A 20,020-nucleotide genomic window follows, 5' to 3' on the forward strand; every position below is an offset into this window, starting at 1 on the left:
AAAAGCGAAAAATAACATCATAATATGTTTTACTTGCTGATCAGTATGAAGGCGGTGCTAAGCCGGTGATGTATTAATTCAAGCCATGTGAGAATATTTTTAACCGACTTCCAAAAAGGAGGAGGTTCTACGTTCGGCTGTATGTATGTTTTTTTTTTTTTTTTTTTTTTTTATGTATGTCCAGCGATAATTCCGTCATTTGTGGACCGATTTTGAAAATTCTTTTTTTGTTGTGAAGGGTTTGATTCCAGGGTGGTCCCATTTTTTTCATGTCAGGATCTGATGATGGCATCCTGGAGAAATCGAGGGGAACTTTTGAAAATCGTAGAGACGGCTAGTGCGTTTGTTAGTGTTTCCATAAGGTATTTTAAACCACTACAATTTTATGAAGGTCTGGAGTTGGTCTGATGATGGAGCCGATACACAGACGATGGAACTCGTCAACGATTTACAGCAGGTACCTTTTGTTTGGGCTTAATTTATTTGTATTGATGAGAACTTTCCACCTAGATAGGTTGTGACTGTATTAAGGGTCTGATGATGAAGACGAAGGACAGTGAAGAGAACTCCTCGACGGTTCACAGTAGCTACCTTGTGTTTGGACTTGATAAATTTGTATTGATGAGAACTTTCCACCTAGATGGGTTGTGACTGTATTAGGGGTCTGGTGAAGAAAACGAAGGATAGTTAAGGGAACTCCTCGACGGTTCATAGTAGCTACCTTGTGTTTTGACTTGATAATTTTGTATTGATGAGAACTTTCCACCTGGATAGGTTATGACTGTATTAGAGGTCTGGTGATGAAGATGAAGGAGAGTTAAGGGAACTCCTCGACGGTTCACAGTAGCTACCTTGTGTTTGGACTTGATAAATTTTATATTGATGAGAACTTCCCACCCATATGGATTGTGACTGCATAGGGGGTCTGGTGATGAAGACGGAGGACAGTCAGTTCACACTCAGTAGGTGTGCTAACACTAAAAATTAAAAAATAAAAATTTTAATAAAAAAAATTCAACCGACTTCCAACTCAAAAATTAACCTAAACTAAAAAGGAAAAAATAACATCTTACCTATGTGCTACCTTCTGATCAGTTTGAAGGCGGTGCCAATCCAGTGTCATGTTTTAATTAAAGCTGTTTCTGAAAGAACCACAGAAATTGCGTAATTTAAAAGGCTTGAATTAAAACATCACCGGCTTGGCACCGCCTTCAAACTGATCAGAAGGTAGCACATAGGTAAGATGTTATTTTTTCCTTTTTAGTTTAGGTTAATTTTTGAGTTGGAAGTCGGTTGAATTTTTTTTATTAAAATTTTTATATAGACTTAGATTTTGCAGACAGTGCTGTTTCATGTGGTCCTGTCAGAAATGGCTTAAATTAAGACAACACCGGCTAACAATAACAGACACTACTCATCTAGGTCGAAAGTTCTCAGCAATACCAATTAATCAAGGCCAAACACAAGGTAGTTACTGTAAACTGTTAAGGAGTTCCCTTAATTGTCCTTGGTCTTCATCACCAAACCCCTAAATAACAGTCCCAACCTGGAAAATTCTCATTAATACAAATTAATCAAGCCCAAACACAAGGTAACTGCTGTAAATCGCCGAGGAGTTCCCTCGTCTGTTTCATGGCTCCATCATCAGATCGATTTTAAACCTTCATGAAATTGTAGTGCTTAAAAGTACTAAATGGAAAACTACACGAACACACTAGACACCTATATAATTTTCGAAAGATCCCCTCAATTTCTCCAAGATTCCATCATCAGATCTTGACATGATGGCAATGGGACCAAATGGGGACTATATCGTTTCAAACAAAAAAAGAATTTTTGAAATCGGTCCAGGCGTCTTAGAGTAATCGGTGTACATACATAAAAAAAAAAAAAAAAACCGACCGAATGGAGAACCTCCTCCTTCTTGAAGTCGGTTAATTAAAAAAAATTAGAATGTTATTAAATAAATAAAAATTCAATTCCGGTTTTAATTATTGTAATTAATAATAATTTATTTATAATAATAATAATTTGATTTATATGACTTAGGCATACCTAAATAAGCCATATAAATTAATAGTTTATAAGAAAATTTAACCTTTTTTACACAGTTATATTTTTTTATAAATTATATAAATGATGCAAAAAATAGCGGGAAAAACAAAAGAATTTTTTTTTTCAATAAATTTTGTAATTTTAGGTACGCAATTGTTGTAAAAGTAAAAATCATGAGTGATACGAGTGAAAATTTAACTCCGATTGAATTAAAACAACAAGTAATTGACAGCGAATTGGACTTTTTACCGGCAAAGTCGAGAGAAAAATACATAAAAGCTTATGATTATACATCTTGTATTTTTTCGCTATTGAGGTAAAAAATTGTATGTATCACACGAGAGCAAAGTATTTGTCTCTTGTGCCTTTGAATCCCTCATTACGCTCAGGATTCTAACCTAGAATCACTCGCTACGCTCGTTATTGAATTATAGTATCCTTCGCTTGTTCGGGATTGAAACTCGGCATTCGACAAACAAATTCAAACTTTATCTGCATATGTTATATTTTACCGCGTATTCAACAAGTGATGTTGAACAAATAAGTGTTCTCGTCACGAGGACTGATATATGGTAGCGCGCACATAGGCCTGAGGGTTTCAATCACACAGGCACTCACTCTATCTATTATGTTTGCCTATACTAAGTCTATGTTAGCAGCTAATATATATGCTCTTCGATCCAGTCTATGTAGCTCTCCACGTTGGTGAAGATGACGTAGTAGTTTGGATCGCAGATGGGCGCGTCGTCGCGCGCGACCGTGTTGGAGATGATGCCCTTCACGTGCCAGGAGCCGGACGTGTCCTTGTCACCTATTTGGATCTCGTCCGGGACGAACACCTGGGGGCAATAGAAACAGTGGTTATTATGTAAACGGGTACATATCACGATAAATTTTTAGCCAGTTGGATGTAGCCAGATCACGTCGGGGTCACCACTTTAGCCGGTTGGATGTAGCCAGCGTAGGTGATTGTAAATATCGGCGCATTTCACGCACGGCCTCAGTTTGCTGCGGCTCGTCGCAGTGCGTTCGCTTGCTTGGCATGTATGTAGGCAGGTACAAATTACAAAATATTTACAAATTATATTTAATTAAATAGATTTAATGTCGATATTTCAATTGCATGGATCGTGGTCACGACGGGACTGAAGTTGCGAGATGCGAAGTTGACAGCTGCTAGGGGCAGAACCGATCTACCCTCTTTCTTGTTCTTTTTTCAATAACCTCACGTTTTTGTCTGTCTAGGTAAACCACACTCATGACAATGCTTTTGTTATCAGGTTTTTCGCGGCGCCCTCTTGGTTTGCACAATTCTACCTGTAGTCCCTGCATGCGATGGATCACTCGCCGTCAACGCAACTGTTTGTGGAAAATTAACGTCTTGACGCTGAGAATACCACTGCCCATTCGGCGCAGGAGTTTCTGAAAGCTCTTCTTAACCCAGAAATAAATAAGGCCAGTGGCCAGTCTGACGGAATATCTGCAGTCATCATTCTCATTTTCTTCGTCATTAACAGCCAATGGATGTCGACTGCTCGACATATGTCTTTTTCATGGATCTCTAACACCAGGGCTTCGATCCGCGATCATCCAGCAATTCGCTCGATGTCTTCGTTAGGACCCGTACAAAACGCTTCTTTTCTCATACGCACGGTTAAGGTTTGGAATACCCTTCCCAAGTCTGTGTTTCCTGAATCTTATAACTTGGGTATCTTCAAAACAAGAGTGAATAGGCACCTTCTAGGCAAGCGTGTCCTATCTTAGACTGTATCTACACTTACCATCAGGTTAGATCATAGTCAAACGCGAGCCTATTTGCATTAAAAAAAACGTCTCACCTGATGGTAAGTAATGATGCAATCTAAGATGGAAGCGGACTAACTCGTTAGGAGGAGAATGAAAATCCACACCTCTTTCGGTTTCTACACGACATTGTACCGGAACGCTAAATCGCTTGGCGGTACTTCTTTGTCGGTGTGGTGGTAACTAGCCACAGCTGAAGCCTCCCACCAGCCAGACCTGGACTAATTAGGAAAACCTCAATCGTTCCAGCCGGGGATCGAACCCAGGACCTCTGTCTTGTAAATCCACTGCGCAAATCTGGCTGCAGCCCAACCGTAGCTTTTGCCTAGTGCCTATATATTCGACTTTTTGGACCTGAGAACTTACAGCTCCGACCATTGAGTTCTGCCAGTTCTCTTACCTGAAAAGCACCTCCACTGTCGCCGTTGCATGCTGACGTTCCTGTAATTATTACATAATTATATCAGGTAAACTTTACAAAAAAAATACAAGTACAAGCAAAACCAGGCTACTGTAGCATAGAATACATTTAAGTATTCTGAGAAAAGTCAGCAAATACACAGCGCTTTTCTAGAAATCTAAACTAATATTATAAAGACGTAAGATTTGATTTTTTGTATGTTTTGAATAGGCTTCGAGCCTACTGGACGGATTTTAAAAACTCTTATACCGATGGGAAGCTTCAATATCAGTGAGTAACAACGACTATATATTTTTATCCTCAATCTCCTAGTCATCATCCCTGTTCTCATTCCACAGGAATGAGAACAGGAATGATGGCTAGGTTTGAATATATTGATTTGTATGCTTTGTATTCACCTATCTAAGAAGTAATGTCTTGGAGGTAATAAAGAATATTACATAAATACATATATACATATACAAGACACGCGCGAAAAACGTAACCCTTCTTGCAATCGGGTAAAAAGATATATACGGCCATTTAAGCCACAAACAACGTATTTTTCAGCACTCTCAAGGGAATCACATAGAACTCTGGCAGACAAGTGGTATACTCTATTAAACATACCGTTCGCATCTCCGGCGCAAAAGGTATATATATCATTCAATCCGCGTGTATAGAAGAACGGATTGGTCTTCAAGCAGGTAGCTTCCGACACGATGGGCATGCTAGCCTTCTTCAGTGCACGAGTCAAATTGTCGGATTTGTCGAAACCCCATCCGATGATCTGGAAAATGATATTATGTAATTATTTCTCACGCCTCGGTGCTGAGCTTGAGCAGCGCTATGTCGTGAAGCAGATCTGTACTCACGGTTCCCTGTATGTCGTCCGAGCGCAACTTGTCCCTGTCCTGTGCGCGGAACAGGCAGGCGGGGCGGATGAACTCTGTGAACACCACCTCGGTGCTGAGCTTGAGCAGCGCTATGTCGTGCTTGAGCGGGTGGTACGAGAAGTCCTTGTGAAGGATTATTTCAAGCACCTGAAACCACAGTCATAGAATCTATTCTTGTCCACGTGGAAACTTTGACAATGATTTATAAAAACACCTTTACAATTAATGCATGGTCACGATGAAGATGATGCAGAAAATTTGTTCTTACCTCTTTTTCTACAGACACTTTGTCGTCTCCTTTTAGCCTGTACTTGCCAAGTATAACTCCAAGCACTTCCCTCTCTAGCTTCGCGCCCCGGTACGATGCGCAATGTCCAGCTGCCGACACAAATAAAACCCTATATCCCTGTAGGTCCGAAAATGAACAATTTACTATTAGCGTACTTTTAATTTATTTAAAATTAAAAAAACTGGCATCATCCCTATTATATTACGGAGCTAACTATCATCCTTTGCTTTGTCTTCTATACTAATATTATCAAGAAATAAAGTTTGTAAATTTATTTGTAAGGGGTAATCTTCGGAACAACAGATCCGACTTTAAAAATTCTTTCACCAATAAATTGCTACGTTATCAAGGAGTGAAATAGGCTATATTGGTATCATATAAATTAGCCGAGTTATCTAAGTTTTTGTCAGACCGAAACTCCTCTTAAACAGACTTTTAGAGAGACTTTTAAGTGATTACCCCCTACAACCACACAACTTTACGCAAACCAAACACTTTACGCTTTATATACGCGAACAGTTGAACAAATTTCGCTAAAAAAATTAAAAAATTGAAGGGGTAGGAATAAGACAGGGGTAGGGGTAGGGTAGGGGCAGTCGAAAGTTTACATCAAGGTTCACGCGGACAAAGTCACGGGCGTCCGCTAGTCGCTAATAAAAAGAAGAAGATACATTCATACCTGTTAGCACAAAGTTCTTGGATATGATTGTTCCACCACATATGTACTTGTTGTTTAGGGTCTCCTTGTCCAGTTTGTAGAGCGCGGCGTGCCAGGGCCAGTCACCGGGCTTGGTGTCCTCGCCGTTGATCATCAGCTCGGCGTGATCCACCACCCGCCGCCCGCAGGTGGACCACTCTTGCTCCTCGGTTTTGGATGCATAGGGCTCCATGAAACCCTGGATTATTATTATTATATCATCAACTAGCGGATGCGAGGAATTTAGTTTTTCACAAATCCCTCGGGAATTATTTTTTCCGGGATAAAAAACTTATGTACTTGTTGTTTGTTTACTTTTGTTTACTTTTCTGTAGAACTTTGTAATGTGTACATTGTACAATACTTAGTACATTATTTTGATACATCTTCTAGGATTCAGCCTGCATTTTCAATGTAAGCGGAAAAAAAAATATTTACGACATCACATTAGAAACCTCAGAAAATTTAATGGATGTTTTTAATGGAAGAGGAATTATTATATATTATTATTATAATACCTATAAAATCCTACATATAAATCCTTCCTCTTCAATCCCATCAATCACTCTATATATTAAAAAGTAGTAGTAGTAGTTTTAAAGAATCATAGGGACGGGATTACCGATAAGTATAGGGAGAGAGAAAGCGACTTTTTTATACTATGTAGTAGGTACTAGCAGACTTCGTCCGCGTGGAATTTAGTTTTTCACCAATCCCTCGGGAACGGTGAATTTTTCTGGGATAAAAAGTAGCCTATGTGTTAATCCAGACTTTATTATTCTATTTCTAATAAAAATTGCAGGTTATTCGGTTCAGTAGCCGAGGCGTAAAAGAGTAACAAACATTCATACCATCAAAATCATCGTGGATAAAAACTCATGTGTTAATCTAGAGTAAAATCTATTTTCATTCCAAATTTCAGACAAATCGCTTCGCGATTTTAATAGGAATGATGCCATCATCCCTATTATATTAATCAATATATTTATTTATTAGTACATTTTCAAAGAATGCACATAACGCTGATCCGTATTGATTTGATAAAATCTTTGTTTTGTTTTTTAATGAAAAACAAACTGCATAGCACAAATTTTAATTAGTGGTGACAATAAATATAGGGTCAGTATTAAGTAAGAGATTAATTCAATATTTATAAACACTTTTATCTTCGGTTTTCCCCTATAGATGTAAAAGTTTTATGAAATCGTCTACTTATAATAAAACTGTAACAGATGTACATTAAAAGAGTACAAAGAGCAATTCTCTATTTCAAGTAGCCTTCAAAATTACTGAAGTAAGCATGTACAATAATAATAAAACTATTTAATTTGTGCTAGTCGATCGGTCAGTGCATCGTGCAATAATTGTTGATATTACTGTTCCACATGACGATAATCTGGTTAAAGCCGAAAAGGAAAAAGTATCAAAATACTTGGACCTTGCTCACGAGATTACCGCCATGTGGAATGTTGAGTCAACTATTATTGTTCCGATAGTTGTTTCAGTCAATGGTCTTATAGCGAAAAGCTTCGACCAACACCTTAAGAAGCTTTCGCTTAACTGTTGGATCAAGAGTCGGATACAAAAGGCAGTGATTCTTGAGACGGCGCGTATTGTGAGGAGGTTCCTCACTCTGGAGCCCTGACCACCGGTTGCTTGGGCACTCAAATGTCCCTCAGCGGGAGGGTGAATTTTTTTTTTATAAATTTTTAATAATGTATTGTATTTTATACTTATATTGTTAAAAATTTAAAAAAAAGAAGTAATAAATAAATGAGAGAAAAAATAAAACTATTTAATTTCACTTATGTCATTACTCATTAATGCTTTTTTTCAATGACTCTATCGTATTTTGAAAATGACTTTATTACAAAGGAAATTCTCTATTTCAAGTAGCCTTCAAAATTACTGAATTAAGTAAATACAATAATAATAAAACTATTTAATTTCACTTATGTCATTACTCATTATTGCTTTTTTTCAATAACTCCATAGTGATAGTGGAAAATCGGTGAAGGAAAACATCGTGAGAAACCTGCATACCAGAGAATTATCTTCATTCTCTGCGTGTGTGAAGTCTGCCAATCCGCATTGGGCCAGCGTGGTGGACTATTGGCCTAACCCCTCTCATTTTGAGAGGAGACTCGAGCTCAGCAGTGAGCCGAATATGGGTTGATGACGTACGATAGTGGAAAGTGTGGTCATTATGTAATTATTAAAAATCTCTGCGAAAGGAGCGAGCAGGTTTAGGTTTAAGTATTAGGTACTGGTACATATAAGTAAGAGCCGTAATAGCCTAGCGTATGACCTCTGCCTCCGATTTCTGAGGGTGTGGGTTCGAATCCGGTGTGGGGCATGCATCTCCAACTTTTTCAGTTGTGTGCATTTTAAGAAATTAAAATATCACGTGTCTCATACGGTGAAGGAATAATAATATTTTCATAAAAAAAATACAAACGACTTCAAAACCTAAAAACGTACTCACTAAACAAAAAAAAGTAAAAAAAAAAAATCAAAATCAAAAATCATTTATTTCAAGTAGGCTCAGTTTACAAGCACTTTTGACACGTCAGTTGACTATTTGTAAAGATTCTACCACCGGTTCGGAAGGCAGGTCCTGCTGAGAAGATACCGGCAAGAAACTCAACAGTTGCTCTTTTGAAAAAGTCATACAGTATTATAATTTACAATTGATAACAATTACTGTTTACATTTGTTATAGTTTTACTTCCTGTGTGAAGGTGGAAGCTGATCCAACGGCCTCCAAGCATTTTTATCATTAAGGAACTCATCAATGTTGTAGTACCCTCGACTAAGTAAATAAAGTAAATCGAAAAAGTAAAGTAAAATAATAGCTCATTAAGTTGAAGCTAAAGATTTATATAGGACACCACTACCTACTACTCGTGCTGATGTATTCGTTTGAGATGCTAAAAATGGAAAAATAATAAAATTTTCATAAAAAAAATACAACCGACTTCAAAACCTAAAATTGTACCCACTAAACTAAAAAGTAAAAAATAACATCATAGTTCTACCTGCTGATCAGTATGAAGGCGGTGCTAAGCCGGTGATGTATTAATCATGGGGATACCTGAGAGTTTGTCCCGAGGCACACATTCGGTATACAAAACCGATTGGAGATGACCCAAACTCTCAGGTCTCGGATATAAAACAGTTAAATTGATAACAACGATGTGGAAGTCCCCGCGTTATCGCTTTTTACCCGATTGTGCGACAAAAGAGGTTCTTCCTATATGTTTATCTAGTCAACTAGTACACCCCGCGGTTTTACCCGAGTAGTTTTCATACCCATCGGAATCGGAGTTAAATGTAAGCTATGTTCATCATCATTAACAAGTTATCAACCCATATTAGGCTCAGTGCTGAGCAAGAGTCTAATCTCAGAATGAGAGGGGTCAGGCCAATAGTCCACCTGGCCCAATGCGGGTTGGCAGACTTCACACACGCAGAGAATTAGGAAAATTCTCTGGTATGCAGGTTTCCTCACGCTGTTTTTCCTTCGCCGTGTGAGACACGTGATATTTAATTTCTTAAAATGCACACAACTGAAAAGTTAGAAGTGCATGCCCCGGACCGGATTCTAACCCACACCCTCCGGATTTGAAGGCAGAGGTCGTATCACTTAGGCTTTCATTAGGATCCAGATAAATAAATACTCACCACAACAGGATCCTTGCAGTACTCCACGTTGTCAACGGTGAAACTGCGCAGGTAGGGGGTGACCCCCGGTTCGCTGCCCCTGATGATGAAGCCGAGACCGTGGTGAGGCACGAAGAAGTTCAACGACAATGTATCTCCTTCAGACAGATAGATTCTCGAGTATTCGTTATCCGCCTGCGCAGGGGAGAATCAAAAACATTATATCATACATGTAGATGTCGCGCGGTTTCACTGGCGTGGTTCTCGTTCCCGTAGGAAACCGGAGATAAAATATAACCTATAGCACTCAGGGATAGTGTAGCTTTCCACCAGTGAAAGAATTTTTTAAATCGGTTTAGTAGTTTCAAAGCTTATTCTATGCAAACAAACAATCAAATCATTCCTATTTATAATTTAGTATAGACTATAGGACGCTTGTGACTTCAACCGTCCTTAGACCTTTAAATTCCGTTCTTGACGGACGTCTACTAACTACAAACTACCTCCCTGTTAAATTTCAACTTTGTAAGTCTATCGGTTTCCGAGATTCCGTGATGACCTTTCGCTTTTATATTTGTGTAGGTACATTTTTTTAAATTTGTTTATGTAATTTTATACGGTGTGACCAAAACTCAATTGAGTAATCCGGCATAATTATCTACACTAATATTATAAAGTTGAAAAGTTTGTTTGTCTATTTCTTTGTTTGTTTGCTTAAACGCGCTAATCTCAGGAACTACTGGTCCGATTTGAAAAAATCTTTCAGTGTTAGATAGCCCATTTATCGAGAAAGGCTACAGACTAAATATTATCGTATCCCTATGGGAACGGGAACCACGTTAGTGAAACCGTGCGGCGTCAGCTAGTTAGATATTTTAACATAGAAAACCATCGATCCACGTCCACTCACAGCATGCGCTTGTTGCGTACTAAGACAAGATATGCGCCTGCACGCCTTTGAGTAATGACATTGTTTTTTTTTTGTATTCTTTACAAGTTAGCCCTTGACCACAATCTCACCTGATGATAAGTGATGATGCAGTCTAAGATGGAAGCGGGCTAACTTGTTTGGAGGAGGATGAAAATCCACACCCCTTTTGGTTTCTACACGGCATCGTACCGGAACGCTAAATCGCTTGGCGGTACGTCTTTGCCGGTAGGGTGGTAACTAGCCACGGCCGAAGCCTCCCACCAGCCAGACTTGGATTAATTAAGAAAATCTCAATCTGCCCAGCCGGGGATCGAACCCAGGACCTCCGTCATGTAAATCCACCGCGCACGCATGCACGCACCATCCACGGAGGCCGTCAAAATTGTGCGTTCTTTAATATGGAGCGGCCCATCTAACAATTTATATCGATGTAGAAAACATTCTTACCGTTCGAACAACAAACGCTGCGTCCACTTCGCTGTCGAATGAAATTTTGATTTTGCAGTCCTTGGGAAATTGTTTATTTACATACACAAAATACCGGTTGCTGTTTTTGGGCTTCAGACCGGGTTCAAACCACACGTTTATGTCCCGGTCATCCCTGCAGGGATACCAGCTGAGCAAAGGACTCACTATCGGCATCCAGGCGTTTTGACTCATAACTGTTACGAAAAAAACTGATATAATGAATATCAACTTCATTTTTGCTTCAAAATTGTTTTCTCCAGTAATATTTTCACTATTTCTTCAATCTTCAGTGGACACTGTAAATACGTTTTACGATTTAATGTAGAAATATATGACGGCCGCGTGGCGCAGTGGGTAGTGACCCTGCTTTCTGCATTCACGGCCGTGGGTTCGATTCCCACAGCTGGAAAATATTTGTGTGATGAGCATGGGTTTTTTCCAGTGTCTGTGTGTATTTATACATTATATAAGTATTTATATGTAGTATATGATTGTATATTAATATTATAATATCAACTATCTTAGCACCCATAACACAAGCTACTCTGTATGCTTACTTTGGGGCTAGATAGTGATGTGTATTGTTTAAGTATATTTATTATTTATTTATTTATATATTATGTTTATTAAATTCTTGTTAGTATTTATTTAACTGAAGACAAAATATTTTTTTTTCTAAATATTACATATTTCGGTAATCTAATTTTAATTTTCTTTGTATTTCACTGTATTGGTTTCCAGAATTTAATTTATTTTATTGGACACGTTATAGAAAGATATTTAGATTTCACTTATTTAGGTTTTAATTTATTCTTTTCTGCATTATCCATCATGTAATTGGTTTTATGTTTATAATATTAATTATGTAAACAAGTCATCAAATTAGATACGTAGGTATATTTAATTATCTGAATAATTAGTCTATTATACCCAATTATATTTTAAATATTTTTTTTTTACTTTAAACACTTTATTTATAGAATGTATTTTATTGTGTTAATTAATTAAACACAAGAGCTTCGATTGCGTTCAACGAATTATATTGATTTTAATGTTTGCTTTATAGGAAGATGTAATGTCAAGAACCAAGATGATAGGTGATTTAAGTTTTCCGATTCGACGACGATTTAGAAAATATTGAAACTGCTAGTTATGCAGACTAATTCACTAACTTTGACTTAAGTTAGTTGTCAAAATACGAATTTAAGATTCTATGTAACAAATGTCATCCGTTGCCTACTGACAAACCTTCTTTTTTTTATTTTTTACAAGTTACAATCTCACCTGATGGTAAGTGATGATGCAATCTAAGATGGAAGCGGGCTAACTTGTTAGGAGGAGGATGAATATCCACATCCCTATCGGTTTCTACACGACATCGCACCGGAACGCTAAATCGCTTGGCGGTACGTCTTTGTCGGTAGGGTGGTAACTAGCCACGGCCGAAGCCTCCCACCAGCCAGACCTGGACCAAGTAAGAAAATCAATCAATCGGCCCAGCCGGGGATCGAACCCAGGACCTCCGTCTTGTAAATCCACCGCGCATACCACTGCGCCACGGAGGTCGTCAAATTTCGTGGATATCATAAAAATAAGTTAGTTGATTTGATGTTTATTTAGATAATAAAGACCAAGTTAGTGAATAGGTTGGTCGACGGTTGTTAATAAAGACCAAATTAGTGAATAGATTGATCGACCCCCCACCAGGTCGACTGACGACATCCGGCGAGTTGCAGGGATTCGCTGGATGCAGGCGGCTCAGGATCCTGATGTTTAGAAGTCCCTACAAAAGGCCTGCAGTGGACGTCCATCGGCTGATATGATGATTATGATGATGATAGTGAATAGGCCAGCTGTATGTAGATGGCTACAGACAAACGAATTCATTATCTTTAACTTCTTGCTATTGATTAATCAACGATTTCAACTGTCCAACTGATATTAACCAACCGTGCAACGGCGTATATGTTTATCGAATCCATAATATAAGTCAGTTCATCATCTTTATCAGCCGATGGACGTCCACTGCTGGACATAGGCCTCTTGCATGGACTTCCAAACACAACGGTCTCTACCCGCCAGCATCCAGCGGCTCGCTGCAACCCGCTTGATGTCCTCGGTCCACCTAGTGGGGGGTCGACCAACACTGCGCTTACCGGTGCGGGGTCGCCATTCCAACACCTCGGGACCCCAACGTCCATCGGCTCTTCGAACTATGAGCCAGTTCAGCTTTGCGACTCGCTGAGCTATGTCAGTGAATTTAGTGCGATTTCTTGATGAGCTTTAATGTATTCTAAGTTCTATAATTTAAAGAGTTTGGCACCCACTTAGACATATTTTTTTTTGTTGGCATAACCGATAACAACATCATCATCTCCTTACCCTTATCCCGCTTAAGTGGGGTCGGAAAAATATTTCCCATTCGTCTCTATTACTCGTCAACTCATCATCCACTCCTTTTACACACATGTCCTCTTTCACACAATCCAACCATCTCTTCTTTGGCCTTCCTCTCCTCTTATGTCCTTCCACTTGCACATTCAACATTTTTCTAGTAATTTTCCTCCCTACGACACACATATACAACCGATAACGACACACATCTGTAATATAGAATTTGACTCCCATTTTCACATTTATGTTTTGATGAGATAAAATTATGCTATGACTTTGTTAGTTTTTACTGGACAGTCGTGTCGTATGAAGACGCTTCTATATCGTAAGCTCTCGATAACCCTTGCCATTTCTGCTGCTAAATTGTAAACAGAGAAGATAAGTTTCACGCCAGATTGATTTCCATTGAAATTAGCTACCGAGTTACCGACTATGGCTGTTCTAAATTCGAAATTATTGTTTTTTTTTTCAAACGACTTCTCGGCTCTGGGTTCTAGTGCGTATATAAAGTGATAGCGGATTATATGGTAGGTAGGTACAATATCTATTACCTACCCTAGTTGTAACAATGTGCGCTGATTGGGATAATAGGTTGAGATTTTTTTTCTTGGGCACGCAATCAACTGTTTTATAGCTGCCTGACCCCGGCAAGAAAAAGATGAGTAGTTTTTACTGTAAGAGCCGTGATAGTTTACTGGATATGGCTTCTGCCTGCAATCCAGTGTAATGTTTTAATTAAAGCCGTTTCTGAAAGAACCACAGAAACTTTGTAATTTAAACGGCTTAAATTAAAACATCACTGGCTTGGCACCGCCTTCAAACTGATCAGAAGGTAGCACATAGGTAAGATGTTATTTTTTGCTTTTTAGTTTAGGTTAATTTTTGAGTTGGATGTCGGTTGAATTTTTTTTATTAAAATTTTTTGATAAATTAAATATCACGTGTCTCAAACTGTGAAGGAAAAACATCGTGAGGTAACCTGACATCTGCGTTCCCGTGAGAATACACGGGAAAAAACTGTAGGTTATGAGATTACTTACCCCCAGCAATACCTCAACCTTTATTATATTAGTGTTGAGTGCACAGAATATAGAATGATACAGAATGAGTCTTTACAAGCAGAGCGGTGAGACTGGTGAAACCCATAAAAAACTAACGTCACGGGTCTCCTCGACATCCGCATAAACAACCTTTTTTATAATTTGTATTTCGAGATTTAACATTAACAACAATTACGTAAATTGATATCCTAATAGACTAATAATCAATAATTACCTATAAAAAATACTCCATCTTGTCTTATTACTTTTTGTGAAGTTTTTTTAATGTTTAAAACATAAGACGCAATTTTTCTTAAATTCGTTCGTTTTCGAAATGTAAAGTCTGCAAATCCGCATTGGGCCAGCGTGGCGGACTATTGGCCTAACGCCTCTCATTCTGAGAGGAGACTCGAGCTCAGCAGTGAGCCGAATATGGGTTGATATTTTGTTGAATAATATTGCAAATTACTGATGCGGTGCTTGATGTCGTACTGACTCGAGAATGTATTCGTTGTCCAACTAGTATTTGGAATGGCTGCATCACTGCCGTGTTCCTTGCGCTCCATCTACCTATTATTTTTTAATCTGTGGTTGAGTTAATAAATAGTGTAGTGACTAATATAAAAAATATAAACAATACATGAAATAAAGCTCCGAAATATATCATTTAAAATACATTTATTTTTAAATTTTTCCAAACGTCAAAAACGCTGTCGTCTATTTTGTGACGTCACAATGTTACTTGATGTAATAAACGTCAACTAATTAATTATTTATCTAATATTTTTTGAAATTGTCCGTTTGGTAAAGAATTAGTCAACGTAATGCCATGAAACAATTGAAATGTAGACCATCATGGCATACAGCGTTTTGGCTCGTATTGTCAAGTAAATATTTAAAAATTAAAATTTTCATGTAAATTGATCTCAATTAAATATGATATTTTTTTTCAATCTAGTAGAACAATAAAAATCAATTGACCATTTAAAAAAAAGTGTAAACTAGCCTATTATACAATTTCAACTAGATTACTTTTGTTTTTGGTTCATTGTAGGATAAGAAGTACTAGGAAAACATAAAAGATAAAGAGGTTACCTATAACAAGCCCAAGGGGCGCTTCGTATTGAATATTCTGCTCACAAAGGTAATTTAATATGCAATAACGTGCAACGTTATATGCATACATAATGTTTGAGAAGAACAGGTAAGAACTCAGGGCCTCGGTTTTCATACAATCTATTTGCACAAGATTATATTTATATTTAGATATTATTTTTAGGGTTCCGTAGCCAAATGGAATAAAACGGAACCTTTATAGATTCGTAATGTCTGTCTATCTGTCCGTCCGTATATCACAGCCACTTTTTTCTGAAACTATAAGAGCTACACTGTTGAAACTTGGTGAGTAAAATAGAAAAAATAAATTAAGTATGGCCCAATTCGGATTGGCAAACTAGGGAGGCTTCGGCCGTGGCTAGTTACCACCCTACTGGCAAAGACGTACCGCCAAGCGATTTAGCGTTAGCCTGCTTCAATCTTAGATTGCATCATTACTTACAATCAGGTGAGATTGTAGTCAAGGGCTAACTTGTAGTTGTAAAGAATAAAAAAAAAAAGTCCACCACGCTGGTCCAATGCGGATTGGCAGACCTTACACACGCAGAGAATTAATAAAATTCTTAGGTATGCAGGTTTCCTCACGTTTTCCTTCACCGTTTGAGACACGTGATATTTAATTTCTTTAAATACACACAACTGAAAAGTTGGAGGTGCATGTTCCGGACCGGATTCGAACTCACACCCCCAGGAATCGGAGGCAGAGTTCATATCCACTGGGCTATCACGGATCATATCTATATATCACGGTAACTTAACTAATAGTATAAAATAAAATCGTTGCGTCTGGCTGTAGCACTCACGTTCTAATTTAGAAAAAAAACACCATCTCCCTTGTATAAAACCTTAAATAAAACCTTCTTTGATTATGGAATACTTACTAAAAAATAAAGCAACTAACTGAGACTCAATGGTGAATGGTGATCCATTATAAAAAGCTTTTTATACCCAATGTTATCCCTCTATTCACTCTTACATTTCACCTTATAAAAGGTAAACCTCATTTGTAAATCTTTATCAAAGGTCCGTGAAAGCCTCGTGAATAAAAATAAATAGCTAAGCAACAGGTGGCAAAGACGGGCAAAGAGCTTCGCATTTATGTTTCTAAAGGTGTTTTGTGAGAATGAATTTGCTTATATTTTTGTAAAAAAAAAATAATGGTCAAGCGTGAATCTGTAAGTGGCATATTTTTTTTTGTTAGTAAACAGTTACACATCGAGTAGGGTAGGGTAGGGTTGCAGTATAGTTTTGTTTTTCTACCGTTGTAAGATAAAAAGTACTAGGAAAACATCAAAGATAAAGAGGTTACCTATATCTGAATCTGAAAGCGGCATATTATTTTTTTTTTAACCGACTTGCAAAAAGGAGGAGGTTCTACGTTCGGCTGTATGTATGTTTTTTTTTTTTTGGAGAAATTGAGGGGAACTTTCGAAAGTTGTAGAGACGGCTAGTACGTTTGTTAGTGTTTCCATAAGGTATTTTAAACCACTACAACTTTATGAAGGTTTGGAGTTGGTCTGATGATGGAGCCGAAACACAGACGATGGAACTCGTCAAGGATTTACAGCAGTCACCTTTTGTTTGGGCTTGTTTAATTTGTATTGATGAGTACTTTCCACCTATATGGGTTGTGACTGTATTAAGGGTCTGGTGATGAAGACGAGGGACAGTGAAGAGAACTCCTCGACGGTTCACAGTAGCTACCTTGTCTTTGGACTTGATAAATTTGTATTGATGAGAACTTTCCACCTAGATGGATTGTGACTGTATTAAGGGTCTGATGATGAAGACGAGGGACAGTGAAGAGAACTCCTCGACGGTTCACAGTAGCTACCTTGTGTTTGGACTTGATAAATTTGTATTGATGAGAACTTTCCACCTAGATGGATTGCAACTGTATTAAGGGTCTGGTGATGAAGACGAAGCACAGTGAAGAGAACTCCTCAACGGCTCACAGTAGCTACCTTGTGTTTGGACTTGATAATTTTGTATTGATAAGAACTTTTCACTTAGATAGGTTGTGACTGTATACACGCAGTGGGTATGCTAACACTAAAAATAAAAAAATAAAAATTTTAATAAAAAAAATTCAACCGACTTCCAACTCAAAAAATAACTTTAACTAAAAAGCAAAAAATAACATCCTACCTATGTGCTACCTTCTGATCAGTTTGAAGGCGGTGCCAAGCCAGTGTCGTGTTTTAATTAAAGCTGTTTCTGGAATAACCACATAAATTTTGTAGTTTAAACGTATTTAATTAAAACATCACTGGCTTGGCACCGCCTTCAAACTGATCAGAAGGTAGCACATAGGTAGGATGATATTTTTTGCTTTTTAGTTAAAGTTATTTTTTGAGTTGGAAGTCGGTTGAATTTTTTTTATTAAAATTTTTATGTTGGTAAACAGTTACACATCGAGTAGGGTAGGGTAGGGTTGCAGTATAGTTTTGTATTTCGGCCGTTGTAGGATAAAAAGTACTAGGAAAACATAAAAGTTAAAGAGGTTACCTATATCTGAATCTGAAAGCGGCATAATATGTTTTTTATATTTTTATCGGCAATAAGAAATGATATCCCCATTTGACGACACTTGGCTTTATGGCAACCCTTCGCTAAAGACCCTTGAAATTTTAAACTAAATAGTGTTTTTGGAAGGGTTGCCACGAAGCTAGGTGACTGGCGACTGAGAATATAATTTCGCATATTATGCCGAGGAAAACATGAAAATATTACACTATATACTTAGACGATTGAGGGTTTGGATCCTTAAAACCCACTACTTCCCAAAGCCATAATTGGCTACCGCACTTACTTATGGTAGGAGCATGAGCTGACAAACTTTTAGCTTTTATTAAATGACAAGGGTCTGGGGTTGCGGGCTCTTAGTCTACTATTACAATAAATTACAGAAAAAAATCACTGTCACCTTTGTTATGGGTATCAACAATGATGTTAAATACTGTTAGATGTTCTGCTAGGTCATGAAAAATTAAGCGCTCAAAAGAGGAAATTTCCACATCTCAAAAGTTAGTTGTGGTCAACAACGAACGTTATTTAACAAATATTACCTAAATATCGAGTTGTGTGTTCAGAAAGTGTAAAAACTATATATACATAAATATATAATGGAATTAAAGACAAAATTGTGCATGTGTGCGCTCAGTGTTGTAGCCCATTATTCGGATCACTTTTTGCTGTGATTTTGTAGGGACGTAACCGATCTATAGTATAAAATTATCATTAGGTATCAAGCAAATAGTGAATAGGCATCTTTTAAGCAAGCGGGTTCTACCATTGGCTGTATTATTGATTCACCGTTTACCATAATTAAATCGGCCTCTTTAAATATAAATTTAAAAAAAAAAAACATTATTCGTACCGAATATCCTCCTCCATTTGGGAGTGTGTTAATAAAATAATCCCTTACAACCTGTTGCTTGTCGGTTTATCGCAATTCATAGCACGTTCCTTCAGAATGAAACCAATTTACAAGAGATTACAAAACTCAAATAATTCCGTAATACAGTTGCGAAGGCAAGACAATTTCGTTGTTCAAAACAAACTTAAAGCAGCGAGCTTAATTTTGTATAGACCTTATGACTTAAGTTAATTTACAAGTTTGTAATAATCAACGTTTATATTTTCATCAGAAAATCCTCAGTGTCTTCGAACAGTGCGTGTTGCCAGTGATGACATATGGATCCGAGACGTGGTCGCTAACTATGGGCCTCATAAGAAGGCTCAGAGTCACACAGCGGGCGATGGAATGGGCTATTTTAGGAGTATCTCTGTGTGATCGAATCAGAAATGAGGAGATCCGCAGAAGAACCAAAGTCACCGACATAGCTCAACGAGTCGCGAAGCTGAAGTGGCAAAGTGCTGGAATGGCAACCCCGCACTAGTAAGCGCAGTGTTGGCCGACCCCCCACCAGGTGGACTGAAGACATCAAGCGAGTCGCAGGGATTCGCTGGATGCAGGTAGATCAGTATCGTGATGTTCGGAAGTCCCTACAAAAGGCCTATGTCCTGCAATGGACGTCATTCGGTTTATGTGATGATGATGATGAACGTTTCTATTTATAATTTGTTCACGTGTTACGAGTTTTTACAAGTACGGGTGTTAACATTAATAATTTTATTATTATAAAAGTAGTATTTGTGGTATTACAATACAAAGTATACAAACTTCCTACAAGTAAGTTCATGAGTGGAATAAAGTTGTTCAATACTTCAAATATTACTTCACCTGTAGTGTGCGAAGGTAAACA

The 20,020-nt window shown here is 37.8% G+C and overlaps 2 protein-coding genes across 2 annotated transcripts in view; one reads left to right on the top strand and one right to left on the bottom strand.

Moving 5' to 3' along the window:
• Window positions 1-20,020, top strand: part of LOC112055769 (diacylglycerol kinase 1) — a 123,734-nt gene that overhangs the window by 52,818 nt on the left and 50,896 nt on the right. The gene's annotated exons all lie outside the window — the stretch shown is intronic.
• On the bottom strand, window positions 2,093-12,170 carry LOC112055771 (chymotrypsin-C). Its single transcript, XM_024095972.2, has 8 exons — window positions 11,182-12,170; window positions 9,825-9,998; window positions 6,123-6,339; window positions 5,423-5,532; window positions 5,134-5,301; window positions 4,889-5,048; window positions 4,259-4,299; window positions 2,093-2,894 (listed from the first exon to the last, which is right to left on the bottom strand). The coding sequence occupies exons 1-8, from the start codon at window positions 11,434-11,436 to the stop codon at window positions 2,715-2,717; spliced, it is 1,305 nt and encodes a 434-aa protein (XP_023951740.2). The 5' UTR covers window positions 11,437-12,170; the 3' UTR covers window positions 2,093-2,714.

The sequence above is a fragment of the Bicyclus anynana genome, chromosome 18 (assembly GCF_947172395.1).
Source record: "Bicyclus anynana chromosome 18, ilBicAnyn1.1, whole genome shotgun sequence".
Lineage (NCBI taxonomy): Eukaryota > Metazoa > Arthropoda > Insecta > Lepidoptera > Nymphalidae > Bicyclus > Bicyclus anynana.

Coding starts and splice junctions, on each gene's coding strand:
- LOC112055771 (XM_024095972.2), bottom strand. CDS start 11,436: ATGAAGTTGATATTCATTATATCAGTTTTTTTCGTAACAGTTATGAGT. Junction 5,302..5,422: donor AAGTGTCTGTAGAAAAAGAG/GTAAGAACAAAT, acceptor CTGTGGTTTCAG/GTGCTTGAAATAATCCTTCA. Junction 4,300..4,888: donor TTGCGCCGGAGATGCGAACG/GTATGTTTAATA, acceptor TAATAATTACAG/GAACGTCAGCATGCAACGGC.